This window comes from Tenrec ecaudatus, chromosome 1 (assembly GCF_050624435.1).
Source record: "Tenrec ecaudatus isolate mTenEca1 chromosome 1, mTenEca1.hap1, whole genome shotgun sequence".
Classification (NCBI taxonomy): Eukaryota; Metazoa; Chordata; class Mammalia; order Afrosoricida; family Tenrecidae; genus Tenrec; species Tenrec ecaudatus.
The window spans coordinates 146414373-146429619 of NC_134530.1; the positions used below are offsets into that span (position 1 = coordinate 146414373).

Below are 15247 nucleotides of genomic sequence, written 5' to 3' on the forward strand. Positions count from 1 at the left end.
CGCTTCCTTCCCGCCTCCCGCCTGCGGCAGCCCCGGTTGCCTTGGTTATGGCTCCGGCGTCTTCCCTAGCGTGCGGCGTGCGTCCCTCCTCTTCTCTCCCGGGCCGGCGCGTGTCCGTGACGTCACTGGAAGGCGGCCAATAAAGTTTTCTCTTTTCTTGTTCTCAAGTGCGGCGCCTCCTCTCAAGCATCGCGAGACCTGGCGGCACGCGCACCATGGCGGCGGCGTTGGAAGTGTCCGCGGCCTTAGCCTCGGAGGAGATGGCGGGCCCGGCCGGGCCCGGGACCACCGCGGTCCCGGCTCCTGAGCCGCCCCCTGGGCCGGCGCGCAGCCTCCGGACGGCCCACGACCTCGGCGGCCCGCGGCCCCGCACGGGGGACGTGCTGCTGGCCGAGCCCGCGAATTTCGAGTCGCTGCTGCTGTCGCGGCCGGTGCTGGAGGGCCTGCGGGCGGCGGGCTTCGAGCGGCCCTCGCCGGTGCAGCTCAAAGCCATCCCGCTGGGGCGCTGCGGCCTCGGTGAGGGCGGGGGCCGGGCGGCGGGGGCCGGGGCGGCGGGCGGCCGGCCGCGCTCTGCCGCCTGTGCCGGGCTGGGCTTGCGCCCCGAGCTGCCCGCCCGCCGCGGAGCCTCGGTTTCCCCTTCTGTCTAACGCGGCGCGGGTTTGCAGATCGGTCTGACCTGGCGTGAGGTGGTAAAACGGTGGTTTAGGCTGCCTGGTTCAGCGTTTTGGAGGGTGAAGTGCAGGTGCCAACTTGATCTCCGAAGACGCACCCTAGTTCCCAGATTCCGTGTTGGGATTAGTACTCGCTGGTGACAATTTGGTGTGTTTCCCTTCTCAGATTTAATTGTTCAGGCGAAGTCTGGTACTGGGAAAACGTGTGTCTTCTCCACCATTGCTTTGGACTCCCTCGTTCTTGAGAACTTAAGTACCCAGGTGAGTTGAGCTCAGAGGGCTGAGTTGAACATGGAGACGGTGGTGGAGTGAGTGGTGCTTGGATGGGATATTGGTGTTTGAAGTCTGGAATTTTATATTATTACCACATCTCGTAAACCGAGCCTCCCGTGTGTGTCCGAGGAGTCATTGTTCTTTTACTTGCTGACTAGAGTGAAGCCAGGCAAGACTTGATTCCTGGCGATGAGGTCTGGCGATGAGGTCCTTTGGCTGTATTACTCCAACAACAGAGCAAAGCAAAAATAAGCCAACAAAACTCACCGCCATCAAGTTGATTCCAACTCATAGTGAGTCTACAGGACAGGGTAGGACTGTCCCTGGGGGTTTCTGGGACTGCAGCTTTTTTGGAAGTAGAGAGGCCTGCCTGTCTCTCCCACTGATCAGCTGGTGGTTTTTGAACTGCTGACCTTCCAGTTAGCAGCCTGTCTCATAACCACTGTGCCACCAGGCTCCTGGTACTTAGACATGTTCTTGGTTATAGGGAACGCATGTGTATCTGATGAGGATGATCCTTTAAAAGCGTTTTTAATTAGGTATTCTTAGGTACGTCATTCAGGAAGCTGTTAGAGATTGACCGAATCCAAGTTGGTGCTAATCATAGGAAATTGTACTATCCAAGGACCTTGGCTTTTGGGATGGATTTAGGTGTATTTGAGATTTTGTTTCTGAGCACTATGGCTGCAGTTAAAGGGTCAAAACGGAATACATTCCATGTAGGAAATTCTTTTAAAAAATTAAGTTTAAGATCTTTGTTGTACACACAATAAAATACAATTTTGGCATCCAAGTTATACATGTTCATTATTGAAAACTTGGAAAAATAAAGGAGAAATTGTACCAAGAAACAAAATCTATGACATAAACTCCTAACACTTGGCATATTTTCTTCTAAGTGGTTTTTTTCCCCTGCTGCTTGTAGTTGAGAACATATAGTTTAACCTCCAGGAGTCAGAATGCACACGACTCACATGGCCTCTCATGATCCAGCTCCTGGAGCTCGATCTCTGCCCTCTTCTGCTTTCCCTGCTTTGGAAACCAGCCCATGGTCGCTTTGCTGTCTTGTTCTTGTCCAAGTGTCCCAATTCTGTGCTGTATATTCATGTCTGCTCAAATACTACCTCCTGAGAGGGCTCTTCCTTGATCACTCTATTAAGGTGGTTTCTTGGCCCTTACCGGCAAGGTTTTCCTTCTTAGCAATTTTTCTTATTTGCCATCAGTTTTAAGAAGGAGCCCTAATATTTCTGTGGGCTAATTGTTGAGCTGCAAATTGCAAGACCAGTGGTTCAAACCTACCAGCCACTCAGAGGGAGAAAGATGAGGCTCTGCTCCCTTCAAGATTGGTAGTCTCGGAGACCCAATGGAGCAGTTTAACACCGCTTAAAGGGTTTCTGTGAATTGGAATAGATTTGATGGCAATGTGTTTATTATTTCTTTATGTTTATTATCTGCCTTCTTGTCATGCTAGAATGGCACTCCCAAGGCCTTTCTTTTCGCTCTAACTAGTACATGACCTGAGGTGTCTGGGTGGTAAAAATGGTTTGTGCTTGACTGCTAATCTAAAGGACCCACCAGTGCTGCTGCAGAGACGAGGCCTGGCTGGTGGTCCCTTCATGTAAAGATAACTACAGTGTAGGAGACTGCCTAGAGTAGTTCTACTCTATTCACACAGGAGGTAGTTTTCTAGAACTTGGCGGGTTCTCATTTAATAATTACTGGGAACATTTATGTGAATGAAGTAGTTTCCTTTGCCAGTCACAAGTATTTGTTTACTTTATTAAAGGTATATTTTTATATTCTTTTAGATTTTGATTTTGGCTCCGACAAGAGAAATCGCTGTTCAGATACATTCGGTTATTACCGCCATTGGAATCAAAATGGAAGGCTTAGAGTGTCATGTCTTTATTGGAGGGACTCCACTATCACAAGACAAAACCAGACTTAAAAATTGTCACATTGCTGTTGGATCTCCTGGTGAGACACCAGTGTCTGTGGGTAGCTGGGGGTTTTCAGGAACTGAACACTATTACAACAAGGGTGTGGGAGTCCTCAATGACTATGGTCATCCTTTTGCAATTAGAAGTGACGAGCATTGGGCCAGTGAGAAAGACACGTGGCTGGATTCGCATTGAGATTTACGAACTCTACCTTATGGAGAGTTACAAATGCAAGGGATAGGCTTCGGGTGGGGGAGGAGGTAGGCAGGATGAGATGACTCCCAGGAAGCCCAGATTCTGGATTCACTCATAATATCTGGATTTGTAGTGCTCTTTGACTTCTCTAGTAGTCATTTGGTTAGGGATTCATCAGAATCTCTCATTTAATACCAGAGCGTTCCAGTTGTTGGCCCGGGGATGGTGTTAACATTGTTATGCATGTTAATGTTGTAATGGGGAGGCAAAGTAATAGGTTGAAGCCAAGATGAGAACTTAGGGTTTCAAGTTTGTATGTAAAGGCATAATGGGACTTGTGTCAGGAAATTCACTACAACCTGAGTAGGTTAACAGCCTTGGCTGAGATTGTACACACATGTACTGCATCATAAATTTTTCCATGTATTTTTTTTTCCTTTCTGGAATTTAGGCAGAATTAAACAACTCATAGAACTTGACTACTTGAACCCAGCCAGCGTACGTCTTTTTATTCTTGACGAAGCAGATAAGCTTTTAGAAGAAGGCAGCTTTCAGGAACAAATAAAGTAAGCACAAGAAGTTCCTGGGTTATGAAAGTGGCACTGCAGTGAGACAGCTGGAACTTTGTGCATGGTGGTTGCTGTTTGAGTCATTTCAGTGGGGTGTGTGTGTTCTCTTTTCCAGTTGGATTTACTCGTCTTTGCCTGCCAGTAAGCAGATGTTGGCAGTGTCGGCAACGTACCCCGAGGTTTTGGCTAACGCTTTGACGAAGTACATGAGAGATCCCACTTTTGTAAGATTAAATTCCAGCGATCCAAGTCTCATAGGTGTGTACAGATTTGTGATATTCACATTAGCAGTTAGTTGATTACGATGATCTGGAGCTTCTGCCCAGTTGGCTTGGCAGTTTTTGCTTCATGTTTGCTATTAAGATAATATGTGGTCTATTTTTTTGTTTTGTTTTCATTTAAGGACTTTTATTTATCTTTTTGTAGGTTTGAAGCAGTATTATAAAATTGTTAATTCCTACCCTTTGGCTCATAAGATTTTTGAGGAAAAGGCTCAACATTTACAGGAGCTGTTCAGCAGAATTCCATTTAATCAAGCCTTAGTCTTTTCGAATTTGCACAGTAGGTAATGTAACTAAAAGTCACCTGCGTAACCTGTGGAATGGAAGGTTAGGTGTGGACCAGTAATTACTTAAAAATTATATTCCTTTCAATTTCTCATAGAGCACAACATTTGGCTGATCTCCTCTCTTCAAAAGGTTTTCCTGCGGAGTGCATATCTGGTAAGTTCTTATTTTAATTATGGCATACTCTCCTGACTGGAAGCTTCCAGACGAGGAAGAATTACTACTTCATGAGTGATCTCATGGGTTACACTGAGGCTTTAGAGCAGTGGTTCTCGGCCTTCCTAATGCCGCAACCCTTTAATACAGTTCCTCATGTTGTGGTGACCCCCTCAACCCACAAATTGTTTTTGTTGCTACTGCCTAACTAGTTTTGCTACTATTATGAATTGGCTGACCCCTGTGAAAGAGTTGTTCAACCACCAAAGGGGTCGAGACCCGTAGGTCGAGAACCTCTGCTTTAGAGGAAAGGACATGTCAGGTTAATTTTCATTGGGGCTTGTGGTCTCAGGTCAGTTCCAGTTCAGCGACCGCCTGAGAGTAGAACTGCCCCATGGGGTATTTCTGGGCGGTCGTTTTCACTGGCTGATGAGAATCAAAGCTGCGTTTTTCAGCGCAGAGTGCAGCTCAGTGTGAAGAACCCAGCCCTCACAGCAGGACGTCGTGGTCAGCAGAGGGAGGGCTGCAATTGTCGGCCAGGATTTCGTCTTGCTTGCATCCCCAATCTACCTGTGGAAGCAGCAGTCCCATCAGTTGACATATTGCATCAAAAAGAGCTGGACCAAACCTTCTTAAAGTGTTGAAGAGAAGGTCACTTTGAGGACCAAGGTGCACCTGGCCCACCATGTTGTGTTCAGTTGCCTCGTATGCATGTGAAAGCTGGACCGTGCATAAGGAAGACGGGAGAGGAACTGATGCTTTGGAAGGATGGTGCTGGCAGAGAATGTTGGCAGTTCTCGGACTGCCAGAAGAACAAAGAAATGTATCTCGGAAGAAGTACAACATGCCACTAGGAGAGACCCGTCTTCGGCAGAGGACATCACTTGGTAAAGTGGAGGGTCATCGAAAAAGAGGAAGACCATCCATGAGATGAATGCACAGGGGTGCAAAAATGGGGTCAGATGTAGCAATTGTGAAGCTGACACAGCACCGGGCCCTGTTTTGTTCTGCTGCGCGTAGGGTCTCTGAGTCGGCGCCGACGCAGCGGCCCCTGACACCATGCTTTACAGAGTGCATTGCCAAGTGAGCTGGGAACGCCAGCTTCTCATCCAGCAGCTGGTGACCTAAGTGGTCTGCCACCCAAACGACATAACTAGATCAATGCTGTTTCTAGATAGAGTGTTATTTATTTAACAGACAGTTTTGTTTTAAGGAATAATTGTGTATATAGTAAAGAAGAGCAGTGTTTCTAAACTGGGTTTTAGTATCCATGAAGAATTTATTAATCCTGTAAAACATTGTTGTCTTGGGAGAAGTCTCTTTTGCTTCTTTATGTAATCATTGTTAACGGTGCTGTTTTATGGTCTGTGGAAGGTAAAAGTAAATCAGCTCTTGCCATAAATTCAAATTATTACCGTTGTCTAAAAGGAATGACCGTGAGCCTAGGTGGTCCAGCGGGTAAGTGCTCAGCTGTTAGCCGACAGGTGGGCAGTTTGAACCCCAACAGCAGCAGTGGGGGAGAAAGATGAGGCAGTCTGATCTGTAATGACGCAGCTCCGTGAGCGAGAACCAACTGGATGGTGGTAGGCCCTCTTTACAATAGCAATGAAAGAGAAAGACAGTTTGGATATTTGAGAACTTCTTAAGAGGACTTTTTGTGTGTGTGTGTGTGTACTTTGTTTTTACCTATTAGCTGAGTTTGAATTTGTGAAGCCATGCTATATCAGGTGATAAATACTGAGGAGACTAATGAACACATATTTTAATTACAGGTCACACTTCAATAATAAATTTCTAAATAACCAACTAAAGCAATTTTATTTTGATATGAGATATTAGCTGCTCCTTACATGTAACAATTTTAGATGGTGAATGTCATGTCTTAGCTTGACAACAATTTAAAATTGCTTTTTGAGTTTTCAGTCATTGCTGAAGTGAAAACTGTTAGACTTTGACTTGAAGGCTAAACCGAGGTTAGAACTTCACCTGGATTCAGCCATGCTGGGCGTGTTTAAAGTGTTCTGAGGGGGAGCTAGCATTTCTGTTTCCTATGGATTTGATGGGTGTGTATTTGTTTCATTGTTTCACATGACGTCTCCTTTGGTCTTTTTAGGGAGCATGAGTCAGAATCAGCGTCTGGACGCCATGGCTAAACTGAAGCAGTTTCACTGCAGGGTCCTCATTTCCACAGACCTGGTATGCTCCCCGGGGGGCGGGCGGGCCAGGCCATCTGGACACATGTTCAGTTAGCAGATGCCGTATGGTGAAGCGATTGTGGCTGCATTGAACAAGATGATGTCAGTGCCAGGACCTGCGCTTTCTTAAAAGGGTCTTTGATATTTTTTTTTAATTACTTAGTTAGCAGTGAATTTCATTTTCCTCCGCTCCCACGTGGCCTGCTGTATGTGGCTCTTGGCTGTGGCTGGAGCGTACAGAGCCTCATGAGGGGCACTCGTAGTCGTGCACACAGATGATCGCTCTCTTCTTCTGTTTATTAAGACTTCTCGTGGCATTGATGCTGAGAAAGTGAATCTGGTTGTCAATCTGGATGTGCCAGTGGATTGGGAGACATACATGCATCGGATCGGCAGAGCCGGTCGTTTTGGTAAGAAACACAGGCTTTTTTTTTTTTTTTGAGGGGAAGAACTTTCAGTGGGAGATGCCTGGGAGTGTCCTTTGTGTCGTAACATCCCTCTTGCTTTAGGCACATTAGGACTCACAGTGACCTACTGCTGCCGGGGAGAAGAAGAAAACATGATGATGAAAATTGCTCAGAAATGTAATCTCAACCTTCTTCCTTTACCAGGTATGTTTTGTCTGTTTCATCTTACCGTGAAGCTGTGATGACGGTAGAAATAAGTGTAACACTCGTCTCTAATAGAGGGCTTATGTGTACATAAGTACAGTTGACCCGTGAACATCACCACGTTAGGGGTGCTGACCCTCACCCTTCACCCTCATCCCTGTTCCTTGCAGTTGGAAATCTGACTCCCCCAAACTTACGACTGCAAGCCTGCTCTTGATCTGCTGCTCACAGTCGGGCGGCACCTCGTTCATGCTTTGTGCGTTATGGACTGCATGCTGGTGCAGCTGCGTGGCGGTTTCACAAGATGCCTTTTGTTTGACAGTGGTCCTTAGAACTGCAGCTGCAGAGCTCAGTCTAGGGGCCGTGGCGAGCGAGAGAGTCCGCGTTCTCCTGTAATGTCAGGAGCCGGGCTTGGCCTTGCCCGAGCCCTTCAAGCTCCTGGTGTGTGTCCCCCAGTCTTACTCAGAGTGTGAAGATGTGCGACATTCCTTTTTCATTGGCTATGATCTGATTGACAAGCTAGACTCCACCCCTATAGTCTTAATCCTCAAATTGACAAACGATTATATATCTACCACAGTTTGCAACTTTGATTTTGTTTTACTCTTATTACGTTCTTTAGTGTTTTTAGCTTGCTCACTATAAGACTAGACGGAGTACTGATTTTGAAAAGGTAGTACATGTAATGAGTCCTTGTCAAACTGCTTTTTAGGTGTTATTGGGTTGGGGGCAAGTTCAGAACTATTGGTGGGATCTCAAATATAAGTGAAAAGTCCCTAAAAACTTTGGCGGGGGAATGTGGTTTACCAGCTGTGTATGCTAATGTACAGGTAGTACACATATGCATATACATAGACACATGTGAAAATGTATATATAGCCTATACATGACCTTCTATAATATGGGATTATATAGTTGGTGAGTAAATGTCATAATAACTTACTGTTTTTAAGTTTAGTTTTAAAACTTATTTTTAGAAAATGAGATTAAGTATACATCTTTTTTTCCTGTGGATTCTAGTTGTTTTGGCTTTGCTATTTTATGATCTTTTACAAGTTTTTTTAATTGCCTTCAACTTAATGTCCAGATTTCCGAATGGTTACTTTAGAATTAGGTTATCAATTGTAAACCTCTGTAAAATGTCAGTTCTCTTTGTGCTTATTAATAACCTCTTGGTCTGTCAGAATTACAGTGTAGAAAAAATGAATTGGAAATTGGTAGCAGTGGGTTAGAGCTTGTGGGAAGGAAGATTGGGTGTCACAACGTCTAGTGATGACCTAGGAAGTTGACCCTGTGTAATGTTAACAGCCCGAAATCAGTAAGGGCATGCCTCGTGCTAGTCTGTATTGGATTGGGGACTCTGTGATGAACTTCTGGGGACAGAAGGAACTCGGAGTAAGGACGGCTTATAGTTTAGGCCAAGCAGGCAAAAGGTCCGAGAGCTGAGCCGTCACAGGTAAACGTCCAGAGTGCTGGCCCAAGGTCCAGACCTGAGCGGTTGATGTGGGTCCAGCTATGTGGTGTATGTACCAGCTCCAGCAGTGGACAGGCCCAGCGTCTGTAAGCCGGGGCTTCATATCACTTCTTCCTACGTTGATCACACTTTTGAAAGTCCCTAGTCGGCAGGTGGAGACAAATGGTCACATCTGGATAGAGACGGTTGGAAGTGAGTAAACTTTTGGAAATGTCCAGGTGCCATAGAACCCCCACTCTTTGTAGCCCCTCGCCTTTCTCCTGTAGAAGTTTCCTTCCTGCTTTTGAGGGCAGGGGTCTGTCCCTCGTGTGTAGCAGCGGCAGCTCTAGTTGGGTCTTGAGCTGTTTCCTGTTGATAAGCGTTGGGGGGTGCAGTTCACTTTCTGATACCTTGATTTGCAGCCGGCACTGGGGAAGCGGAGGGATGGCGAGGGAGGAAGGCGCTGGGAGAGTTGCTGCACGCTTGAACCACACACACTCCCTAGTCATGTTTCTGTCACGGAGGAGATAGTGCTTGTGAGGATGGGGTGGGTTTTGTCTGTTTCTGGGTAAATTCTGTTAAGCCGATTGCTTAGGTGGTGTGCTCCAAACCCAGCCAAATGCCCTGCCCTCGAGTCAAGGCTGACTCAGTGACCCGGTAGGACAGGGTGGAACTGCCCCTGTGCACTTTCTGGACTATAAGTCTTTCAGGGAGTAGAAAGCCTGTCTTTCTTCCTTCACAAGTGGCTGAAGGTTTTGAATTGCCGACCTTGAGGTTCGCAGCAGGACTCCCCAGTCTTGTGTGTTCTCAGGCATTTCTTCCGTGTATTAGTGTCTTACACTTGGTGGAGCCAGGCAGCGGGCTGGGGTGGTTGGGAACATGCTGGCTGCTCGCAGCAGGAGCCGCACGCATCATGCTCTTTCTTCTTCCCTCCAGATCCCGTCCCCCCTGGTCTGATGGAAGAGTGCTGTGGGCAGGATGTGCAAGTCAATGCTCCTATGCACGAGCATGCCTCAGCGAGCGTGCCTACCCAGACCGCCACGGGGCACACAGCGCACAGGATAGAGAGGACCTTTCAGATGCCCAAGCCCCGGGGGAACCAGACGGCTGCATCCCGGCTTACCTCGGTCTCCGCCCAACCCGCCAAACCCAAAAGCACCACCAAACAGAAGCTGCCTGTGAAAAGCCACTCGCACTGTGGCGTCTCAGAAAAAGCGATGTCACCAAAAGAACCGAGCGGCTGTGCCCTGCCACCGGAAGAGCAGATGAGGGCTTCCGAGCAGCGGCCTGTTGAAAGCTCCGCCAGTAGTCAGCATCCGGGCAGAGACGCTCCGCCCGCGTCACTGCCCCAAATTCCCTGTCTGTCTTCCTTTAAGGTCTCCGCGCCGTGCGCGTTGTCTTTCACAGAGTTGGTGGAGGACTATGACCACTACATTCGAGAGGGCTTAGAGAAGCCTGTGGAGATCATCAGGCACTACACAGGCCCCGGGGATCCCGCTGTCAGTCACCAAAATGGCTTTGTGAGACACAGAGTTCCCGAAGAGAGAGTGCAGGTGTTGGCAAGCAGTAGCCAGTCAGGGGACTCTGAGAGTGACAGTGATTCTTACAGCTCAAGGACTTCTTCCCAGAGCAAAGGCAATAAGTCATACTTGGAAGGCTCTTCTGATACTCAGACAAAAGATTCCCGGCCTACTCCTGTGGGCGGCCGTACCGCTCTGGAGCAGCCCCCGGATGGAAACGACAACCCCAGTCTGGAGGAATATCACGGATCACCTGAGATCCCACTAAAGGCCCGGCATAAAGAAGGGGCTCACCAGAGAGCGAAGCAGAGCCGCCGAAATCTTTCCCGGCGGTCTTCCTACCGAGCGCAGGCAGAAGCCCAGGAAGACAGTTGGTATGACTGCCACCGGGAGAGACATCCGGGCTTTTCCGATACCTACCAGGATTATGAGGAGTACTGGAGAGCCTACTACAGGGCGTGGCAGGAATACTACGCCGCTGCTTCCCAGTCCTACTACTGGAATGCGCAGAGACATCCCAACTGGATGGCCGCCTATCAGATGCACACTGTGTACCTGCAAGAAATGATGCGTGCTCACCAGCGTTTATAGGCGCTGCACCCGCAGCCCCTGGAACCACGCCAGCAAGCGCTGCCGTTGGCTGGCCACCCTCCTAACCTACAGTAGCAGAGTGGCGTAGAGTGGCATTCTTGGGGCACTTGGAAAGACCTAAGGCTTCCCACCGGACACATCCATTTCTCAGATTGTGTGGATCTTGGGCCAGGATTATTATCTGCTCAATTTAAGAGACTTGGATCAGTTTCTTGTCAGAGTTTTGGGGACCTAGATTTCAAAGGTCCCCGAGCGCCATTTTCTATAAGCCATTTCAGAAAGAAGCATATGAAAAGACAGATTTCACTGCTCACTTAAAATAAAAACCATTGAGGTTTGGAAAGTAATCTTGGTGCACGTTCTTTACGAAAAGCTTGGGCTGCGGGTCCACCAGGGTGCCTGCTTGCAGCCTGCGATTTGGTAGCGTGGCAGGTGGGCCAGCAAATCTCTCTCAGGCAGGATGCGAGCCTTGCTGCCTGCGTTCCCACAGCCACTTAGCTCAGTGCGATTTGCTTGGCTTCCCCTCCGAAGGCCCTTACCCTGCGGCCGAGAGCGGTCCGTGTGTTCACTGCGGAGGAGCGGAGGTTCCTCACCGGCTCTCCTGTGCGTCTTGGTGCAGGCGAGGAGCACTGTCATCTCTGGTTTCTCGGAGCCTCTCAGGACTGATGAAAACTAGCTGCTGTACCCAAGAAATGTCTCCTTCCCAAAACGCCGTTTCAGGAGGTTCATAGCTCCTCTGAAATTCATCTGCAGAACCTAGTTTCAGAACTGCCGTGTTCTGCTGGTATCGTGAACCCAAACCCATAGTCATCAAGTTGATGTGACGTGTGACGACCGTGTGTGTGCGCGCGCGCGCGCGTGTGAGGGTCAGAGTAGAATTGCTCCGTCAAGTGACCAGCCCAGGCTCCTCTCTGCTTCTTGAGTTCTACAGAAGGCCCTAGCTTTGAGCAATAGCATTGCATGGACACTGGAACCCATTCTGTCAGACTCCTTCCTGGCCACTGTGTGTCCTAATATGGGGTCCAGAGGAGGCAGCGTTTCCTGAGGTGGCACGTATAAAGGCAGATTGAGAGTAATGTACATGGCCAGTTGTACACTCTGACTGCAGCAGATCTTTATGATCCAGCTTCTGGTTCCCAAACCCTTCTGCAAGGGGGATTCGTGGTAAGGGAGCCTCTTTTGGGTGGACACGTGGATCTATTTGTCAAGAGGAAAGCTCTTCGGTTCTGTGCCAATGATTGAGCAGCACACTCCCCAGGCCTGCCGGCAGATACCCCTGCCATTGCATTGACTGTCCGACACCATGTAGCAGGAACCCCGAACTGTTTGTATGGATGCCTGGGGGTAGGGTTAGTAGGTTTTACTTCATCTATTAATCCTGTACAGGCATTGCCAAGTTAGAGTGAAGACATTAACATCGTAAATAGCAAATCCAGAGTTGGGTCCAGTATGCCATTAAGCAGCAGAGACTTTAATTATACACTTAAATTAATATTCTGCCTCTGCTATATAATTGAACTGACCCCCTCCCCACCCCATACAACCCAGCAAAGTTCACAGTTTGTCATTGCTAGGGGATTTTAATTAGGATACCGCTACATCTTAATTAGAGATGAGGTTACTCATTAATCTTGAAATTAATTGGATCCTCTCTTTAGGTTTGTCTTAATTTGTGTTTGCGTTTTTGTTTTTGTTCTAAATAGGAAATTAAACTAGGGGGTGAGCACATACGTGCATGGTACTAAAAATAGAAATGTTGATCCACTCCTACAACGTTTGACACTGGTTAGGGTCACTGCAGTTGCTGCTGCCCCAGATACAGGAGGTGTAGTGGTGGACGTCCCCCCGCTGGCTGCTGGCAGGATGTCTGATGTGTTGCTTGCCGTTGAAGCTTTGTCACTGGTATTTTTGAAATGCCAGCAGGGTCATTCAAGGTGAACAGGTTTCAGCAGAGCTTCCAGACTAAGACCAGATTACGGAAAAGGAATCGGCTGTCTACTGATGGGCTCAAATGTAATGGTTGTGAGTATGGTGCAAATTGTGTGTAGTGTCGCTGTGAGTCAGAACTGACTCCACACCTGACAACAGTAGGTGGGAACTGATGCGTGTTCCCACCTTGTTAGGAACCATAGGTTCAAGGTGACGTTGCCTTGAGGACAGATGCGCCGTGTAGTGAAGAGAACACCTGACTTGACCTTGTAGAAGCTGTAGAGTCCCCGTTTTCATTACCAACATGAGGGCCTCTTGATGCTTAGGTTCTCGTCAGCTCCACAGTTTCGCTCTTTAATGAGTGATACCGTTAGGTGCCACCGAGTTGGTTGCAACTCAGCGGCCCTTGTGCACAACAGAGTGACACAGCCTGGTCCGACACCACCCTCCCAGTGGTTAAGCTTGAGCCCACGGTGCCACTATCAATCAGTCCGTCTTGTCAAGGGCATTCTTTGTCACGGACCCTCGATAGATGCGTTTCCAAAGACTGTTCTCTCCCGATACCCTGTAACGTGGGAGTATGAGACAAAGTCTCACCATCTTTGCTGCTAAGGAACATTTTGACTATAGCAGAAACATGTCTGAAGAGTCTTTTACAAATTTAAGCAATTTGGATAAAGAGCTAAAGTGTTAAATGTTAAGATTCCTTAAAATCAATGAGTACTCTGGAGCTGCCCCTGTTCAGCTTTCATCAACCTGGATGAGGCTAGTCCTGCTGACAAGTACTGTGGTCTTTGGGAGCCATCACTGGGCGATTGTGACTTACTAGAGTACAATATAGTTCAGAATGAAAAGTGTTTTCATACTACAAGACTAAACTTGAGCCCCTCAATACAGAAATTCTAAAAATAAGGATTGATCTGCATAAGGCCAGGGAGAAGTGTAAATAAATGGCCAGCACCCCTGGCTGCTAACCAAAGGTGGGAGACTGAAGTCCAACTAGAAGCACCTCAGATGGCCTGCGGGTCTACTTAGAGACAAACCAGCCATGGGAAAGCCTGGGACCCACACCCGGCCTCCAGGAGTCCACCTGAGGGGGAGTGGTTTTCACACGGACCTGTTAATCTTAAAACAATCCAAGACTGACAACTGTCAGCTGATCCTGGAGTCTCATCACAGGTAGCCGATTTTTTGTGTGTGTCCGATCACACTACCTGTTGGGGAACTGAGCAAGCGTGTTGGTCACACTTGACATTTAGTGCTTTTTGAACAAAAGGACAGGAGTTACTCTGGCATGCTTTCTAGTCCCCTTTTCACCTGCGGGTTCTGTGCGCCGTGGCTCTACAGTGACACCTGGTGGGTGATCAGGAGGTGAGCATCTGTGATGGAAGTGAATTTCCCAGCCCACCTCGGGCTTTTGGGCACCACACACATTGTGAAAGTAGCAAGATTCACGTAAATCACCACGTTAAGGTCAGGCCACGTGTGCGTGTGACCCGCATGCCCAATCAGAGCCGTGGGACTAAGGTTAAAGCACACGTGTAAGGTATTTCGTCCCCTCCAGTTTTCAGATGAATGAACCCAAACCAGGGCTAGTCTGCAGTCTTCCCAGTTAGGCAGGGGTGGGAAATGTCCCTTGCTATCATCGAACGCCACAGTCGTTCCAGCCAAGCCATCACATTAAGGGGACATTACTTACATGTTTGGTGACGTAGCTGGCTAATTTTTAAGTTAGTAATTTTATACAGCACGTGAAAGATGTTACAACTCACCAAAAGGCCCTTGGCAGGGAAAAGGTTCCCACCCTGCAGGGAGGGGTTGAACTTTGCTTGATGCCCAGGCTCTACTGCGAACCGTTTTGTTTCCTCTTTAGCTTGAGACGCTGGCGTCCGCGGGAGGAGGCCATCTGCTGCCTTAGAGAGCAGAACCAGGACTGACACGCACAGGTGGCTGCCCACCCAAGTACTACGGGACTGGGCCTCAAACACACCTAGACAAATGGTAGCAAGTGAGCGGCCCATCTCTACTGCCCATTACAGGCAGGCGAGGGAGGGCGGCAGGGGCACCACGGAGGAGGGGCTGGAGAGGGAAGGTTAAGTCTAGATTTGTAAGACCCTTTAAGGAGCCTGTGACTTCTGCAGTGGGCTTCCCTCTGTTTCCCGGTGTCCAGCTGCGCCTTGAAAGGAAAGGAGACTTGATATGAAAGGAAACACGGTCACGTCCGGGTGTGTGGCACATTGTTTAATCCAGGTCGGATACATCAGGTACAGCAGTGGCACACGACTCAGTACTGTAAATGATATACATGTTTGAACATATGCACTACAGCTTCAAAAGAAGACGACAGGAAACTCAAGAGGGTTTGTTTTGTTTTTCTCATAGAAAGTTTTCACATGTTTACCTTCCTGCAGTTTTGTACAGTATACTTCTTTGCCATGGTGGTGTTGGTAAGCAAAGCCCATCTATGATATGAAAACAGAAAAGAACACACTTGATGTTTTTTCATAACATTAATAGGGGTGTGTGGCCACTAAGGAAAACATCACATTGGAATGTCTGGTTCTCAAAAGTATGCCGT

The 15247-nt window shown here is 48.1% G+C and overlaps 1 protein-coding gene across 2 annotated transcripts; it reads left to right on the plus strand.

Moving 5' to 3' along the window:
* Window positions 1–203: 203 nt before the first annotated feature.
* On the plus strand, window positions 204–11083 carry DDX20 (DEAD-box helicase 20). 2 transcript variants are annotated; one of them, XM_075559374.1, is made up of 11 exons: window positions 204–516; window positions 838–932; window positions 2753–2921; window positions 3531–3645; window positions 3764–3906; window positions 4075–4213; window positions 4312–4370; window positions 6484–6566; window positions 6870–6975; window positions 7075–7176; window positions 9566–11083. In XM_075559374.1, exons 1-11 carry the CDS (start codon window positions 216–218, stop codon window positions 10738–10740), a joined length of 2487 nt encoding a protein of 828 aa, XP_075415489.1. In that variant the 5' UTR covers window positions 204–215; the 3' UTR covers window positions 10741–11083. The 2 variants fall into 2 exon arrangements, with proteins under 2 accessions (XP_075415489.1, XP_075415497.1); XM_075559382.1 differs by lacking the exons at window positions 204–516; window positions 838–932 and adding an exon at window positions 984–1237.
* The last annotated feature ends 4164 nt before the right edge of the window (window positions 11084–15247 follow it).

Excerpts from the sequence above, each read along its gene's own strand:
- DDX20 (XM_075559374.1), top strand. The coding sequence starts at position 216 with ATGGCGGCGGCGTTGGAAGTGTCCGCGGCCTTAGCCTCGGAGGAGATG. Across the intron at positions 517-837 it reads GCTGGGGCGCTGCGGCCTCG|ATTTAATTGTTCAGGCGAAG; the intron begins GTGAGGGCGGGG and ends TTCCCTTCTCAG. Across the intron at positions 4,214-4,311 it reads TTTTCGAATTTGCACAGTAG|AGCACAACATTTGGCTGATC; the intron begins GTAATGTAACTA and ends AATTTCTCATAG.